This window comes from Arachis ipaensis, chromosome B07 (assembly GCF_000816755.2).
Source record: "Arachis ipaensis cultivar K30076 chromosome B07, Araip1.1, whole genome shotgun sequence".
Classification (NCBI taxonomy): domain Eukaryota; kingdom Viridiplantae; phylum Streptophyta; class Magnoliopsida; order Fabales; family Fabaceae; genus Arachis; species Arachis ipaensis.
In genome coordinates this window covers 117,810,066-117,815,535 of record NC_029791.2, presented here as the reverse complement: position 1 = coordinate 117,815,535, position 5,470 = coordinate 117,810,066, and the positions used below count along the sequence as shown (strand labels likewise).

The following is a 5,470-nucleotide window of genomic DNA, read 5'->3' as shown; positions in this document are numbered from 1 at the left end:
GGTTATTGGCCAGCTCGATAACATGTGTCCTTTATGTTGCAAGGCTGTTGAGTCGGCTGTCCATCTGTTTCTTGGCTGTGAGCTCACTTGGCAGGTGTGGTGTGCATGGCTGTTTGCCCTTGGAAGGGCTTGGACTGTACCAGGTACACTGAAGCAACATTTTGAGAGCTGGACGCATGCTTCACATCGAAAGGTTGAGAGAAAGAGGTGGTTGGTTGGATTCTTTGCTGTGATCTGGGCAATTTGGCTAGAAAGGAATGACCGTATCTTCAATAATCATGCCTCAGGAGTAGAGGAAGTCATCAACAGGTCCTTTTCGCTATCCGATGAGTGGATTGGTGGTACTCCCTTTGGTTATTGATGGCACTGCTTGAAGAGGATGAGGGGTTGATGGGTTTCTATTTACGTTATCTTATGTTTATTATCTCTGTTGGCTCCACCTTGTTGTGTTGAGCACTTTTTTAATTCAAAAAAAAATAAAAGTGCTGCCCCCTAGCACTCCTCTTATTAAAAAGTTAATCTAATTTATTTCGAGGGAAAAATAAAGAAAAGAAAAGTAGGGTAGCAAAGTAAAAAAGGACAAGAAGATTGAATTGATTCATCCAACATGGTTTTTGATAAGGAAGTAAGCAATTTTATTCACAAATTGCTGTTTATTTTAATTTAGATTAGATATATTGAAATGATTTGAGAGACAGGTTCACGGGGTGCATCAAGGGGGATGTAAACTCAAATTTCTTTTCTTTAATGATGATAGAAAGTGAAGATCTAAATCTTTTTAATTTGGTGCACGATGATGTGAATTACAAAATATAAGTTGGTTGATATGTCATATCTGGGGTTCATTATAAATTTACAATTAGTGCTTGATCCTGACTTTGGATACGAAAATCACATGTTCAAGGTCTCATTGGCAGATTGGCTAACCCAATTGACTATTTATATGGTCTCTTATCCATGGGAGGTATCTTTTCCAATAAAAAAAAAATAGATGGTGTTAAATTATGATCTTTCACTTTTTATTATTTTTTTGTATTTATTTTTGGTCATATCTATAAAATTAATAGAGATCATACTTTTTTTCTCAAATGTTAAAAAAATTGGAGAGAATACATTTCACTTTTCATCCACAAAGAGCCATGACAGAAACTGAAAAGAAGCCAAAGAAACCAATAAGAACACTCCACTTGAGCATCTTCACCTTATCCACTATCCAGTATCCAGCACCACCCACCACCAATCTTCCATTTCCAAATTTAAAAACCTTCCCTCACCGCACTCCTTCTTCACACATTTCACACTCCGAACTCCCAACAACCACAACAGCATGTCTCTCACAATCCCAACTAACTACCTCTCCAAGCCCCGCCTCAAACCCTTTCTCACAATACCAAAATCCACCACCATAATATGCAGCGCCACCGCGCCAACACCCTCCTCCTCCAACACCAGCACCGACACCGCTGACTCCAAGCTGAAGGCCTTCTCCGCCGCCCTAGCCCTCTCGTCCATCCTCCTGTCTGCTCCCCTCCCCGCTGCCGCCGATATCTCGGGCCTCACTCCCTGCAAGGAGTCGAAGCAATTCGCGAAGCGGCAGAAACAGTCGATCAAGAAGCTCGAATCGTCGCTGAAGAACTACTCTCCCGACAGCGCCCCGGCGCTGGCGATAAAGGCGACAATCGAGAAGACGAAGAGAAGGTTCGAGAACTACGGGAAGCAGGGACTGCTGTGCGGGTCGGACGGGCTTCCGCATCTGATAGTGAGCGGAGATCAGAGGCACTGGGGAGAGTTCATAACTCCGGGGATCCTGTTCTTGTACATCGCCGGGTGGATCGGGTGGGTTGGAAGAAGCTACCTGATTGCGATTAGGGACGATAAGAAGCCGACTCAGAAGGAGATCATCATCGACGTGCCACTCGCCACACGCTTGGTTTTTCGGGGATTCAGTTGGCCCGTTGCTGCTTACAGAGAACTCTTGAACGGCGAACTTATCGCCAAGGATATCTAACTCAACAAACAAGGAATCTATCTCTTCCCTTCTTCTTAGGGGATTTGATTATGTGTTAAATTTGGTCTGGTTATTGTTTGTGGCTATCGGAAGCGCTTCTAAGAGGTGAGCACGGCTCGCTTTGGTTCGTATTTATTGTAAAAATTAGAATCGAATCGATAATGTAATTAGTTTGATTTGGTTTGGATTTGTTTTTTTGTATATGTACTCGAACCAAATTAAACCGATTAAGAACGGATTGGTTAGCTTTGGATAATTGGGTATCCGATAATTTTAAAATTCATAAAAAAAAACCAAATTTTTATCTTAAAAATTCAACAAGTACAATAAATATGTAACATCAATAGAAATAATCAAAACATGTTAAATACCAAATACATTAAAAACTAAACTCATTAAAATCCAAACATACTAACAGTGAATAATTTTTGTCTAATAAAAAAGTCATATATATTTTTTATTTTTTTATTTAATTAATATATGATCGAGTTCGCGGGTTGGTTCAGGTTCTGCATCCCCAAAACTGATACCCGAACCAATCACTAACAAAAATCATCGGTTTGGTTCGAATTAGATCCACTTATCCGTTGGTTCCATAATCAATTTAATTGAGTACCCGCTATCCGTGCTCACCCCTACTTAAAATGATACAACCCTGGGGAGAATTTGGTGGTGGCTTTTTTATAATTTTGTTATAGTATGAAATTTTTTTGGACAAAATAAATAAATAATTAATCATAAATAATAATAATAATAATAGTGAGAGTACTTAAAAATATATTAAAATATATTATTTTTAATTTAATAAATAATATTAATTTTTATTATAAAAAGAATATTTAAAAAATTATTAATTTTTATATGTTATTTTTAATTTAATTATTATGATATGTTTGATTATTTTATTGTAGTTACGATGATTGATGTTTTTTTTATAGTTTGGCTCTAAATTTAGTCTCATTAATCTTCGTGGTTACGAGAATAACACGAAAGTGTTCTTAAAATGATATAATTCTGTTTGATAGGGGAATTTAGTGGTAATGATGGTGGAATATTTATTATGCGCACCTCTGTTGTAAATTTGAATTAGTTGTTTGTGTGGAATGTATCGAATGTAAACCACAATGAAAAATTAATCTGAGTTTTTGTTCTTGTTGAGTTCTATTTTTATTGTATTTTAAAACATATCAAAATGCTGAATGTATATTAAGTTAGAATAATTTGATCTTGCATGCTATCAAAATAGAATTACACTGAATTGAACTTAACAAGTCAGAACAATTTACAAGATATCAATTTTCTACTTAATTTTACAAGACATTTATCTTCGTACCAGACTAGTTAAAACTGAATCTCTACCCTAAACCCAATTAACTAGCAAAATACCAATTACAATTAATCTAAGAACATCGAAAGCATCACCGCCAAAAATATAAACATAACTCATAAGCAACCAATAGCAACAATCAAGAGATGATAACATTGCAATCTAAATCCCATAGCACTTGGATAATGAAAATCCCCTTGAACTCCCAATGAGTACAACCCCTAAATTCCAATTACATCATAACGCTCTCTTATTTTTAAGAGGATCAACCAACGGATACATGATAGCATCTTCATAGTTACTGTGGTTAAGTCCAAGAATGTGCCTTATTTCATGCATTGCAACCTAAACCAAATCACACGTGTCACCAGTATGAATATTCTTATCTTCTTGTATTGGATCCTTAATGCTCCAATCCTTATCTGCATTAACATGGAGCCTTCCATCAATTGGCGGAAAAGCGTGGGCAACAATGATTTTGTCAAAGGGCACGCCATCACCGTGCTCGCCGTTGCCGCTGTAGAAACCGATCGTGATGTCGGAGTATCCTCAAATCTTCTTGAATGTGAAGGGTCAAACATCTGACCATTTTAAAAATGCTAGTTGGCTTCTCTCAAGTTTCTTGTGGCACAACCGAAACACCTGACATTTAGTGACACATCAAAAAACTGTTACAACAGAAACAGAGTGAAAATAACAAGTTTTATACTATTGTGCATAACTTTTAAGCAAAGTTTTAAAAATCGAAACTAAATCGATGATCAAACTGATAGAATTAGAAGTTCAAAAATTCAACCGGAGTTTAATAAAAATTGAACTTGATATAATAAAATATATAATTTTTTTTAAAAAAATTTAAACAGGTTAATCGCAAAAAAATCGTTTGATTGGTTATTCGTTTTCTTATTGGTTTGCTAGTGGTCGATTCCCAACTAGTCGGTTAGGTCTGTTTCTTACATGTAAATTAAATTAAATCTAATATTAGGAAGCAAAATATGATATTATTATTTGTGACTAACCTGATGGGTCAAAACTGTAGGTGAGGTTTCTCTTATTATGGGTTTGCGAATAAGTTTTTCAGAGACTTTTAGAGTGTAGTATTTTTGGAACTTCTTGATTGCTCCCTCAAAATCAGCATGGTCTTGTTCTTGTAGGTATTCAAATTCCTTTAGATACCTTCTAGCTCTAGCAACTGCTTCAACATCTAGTTTTAATTTCTGATCATCAATGGAATCAAAGTTTGGTTGCAAAAGTGAACATTACTATCGCTTGTTGATCTTGGGATTCTGGAGTAAACATTCAAAGGGTTTGCTAGGAGGACCAGGAGGAGAAGGATCATGCAAAAAAGATAAAACATTATTGTAACTTTATATTAACAAGAAGCAAATTTATTAAACGATGATAATATAGGTAGCTTAATTATGTGTAGAGGAGGATTAATTAATGGGGTTTATATATATAGTGAAATATAATCGAAATCTGAAGTTAAAAGTTTTAATAATCTTATTAGTTAGTACGATTATGATCTTATTATTACGATATGATATGATGTTATTCAATTGAAAATTTTAGTTAGTCTAAATTTTTTTAAAGATGAGATTTTTGAAGGATATGTGTATTTTATAGTAAGATGTACTCGATCATTTTGAAATAAAAAACTTACCCGTTTCTAATTCAAATAGCATATATTTGCTTTAAATGCTTTTGAATTTTGATTAAATTGCAGAGTTAGTTGCTGAGTTCAACTAAAGAATTAGTTTTTTTACTTAATATTAGTCAACTTTTTAAAAATTATTTTTTATATTAAATTTTAAAAAAATAATTACGGCTGATTAATTAATTAAAAAATTATGCTACGTGTACACTAAAATTAGCTACTAAAATTAGTAACCGATATAAAATACATATTGAAATACAAATATATATTGAACAAATAGCATTTTTGAATTAAAAATAATAGTACTCCCACGTAAAATAAATAATAAGGAATCCATGGCCTGAGAAAAATACAAAAGGGAACAAATTAAAGAGATGAAGATGTACAATAAAACATCATGAAATCTTCTTTGTCTTTACCAAGTTTTCAATGGTTGCTTAGAAAAAAAAAAGCCTCCTGATTGTGACACTTGCTAGAT

The 5,470-nt window shown here is 34.4% G+C and overlaps 1 protein-coding gene across 1 annotated transcript; it reads left to right on the top strand.

Moving 5' to 3' along the window:
- LOC107606010 (photosystem I reaction center subunit III, chloroplastic) lies at positions 1,450-2,264 on the top strand (the record flags this gene model as incomplete). Its single annotated transcript, XM_016307972.2, is given in 1 exon segment — positions 1,450-2,264. A coding segment is annotated over 1 exon segment (559 nt), but the record flags the coding sequence as incomplete, so codon positions are not given.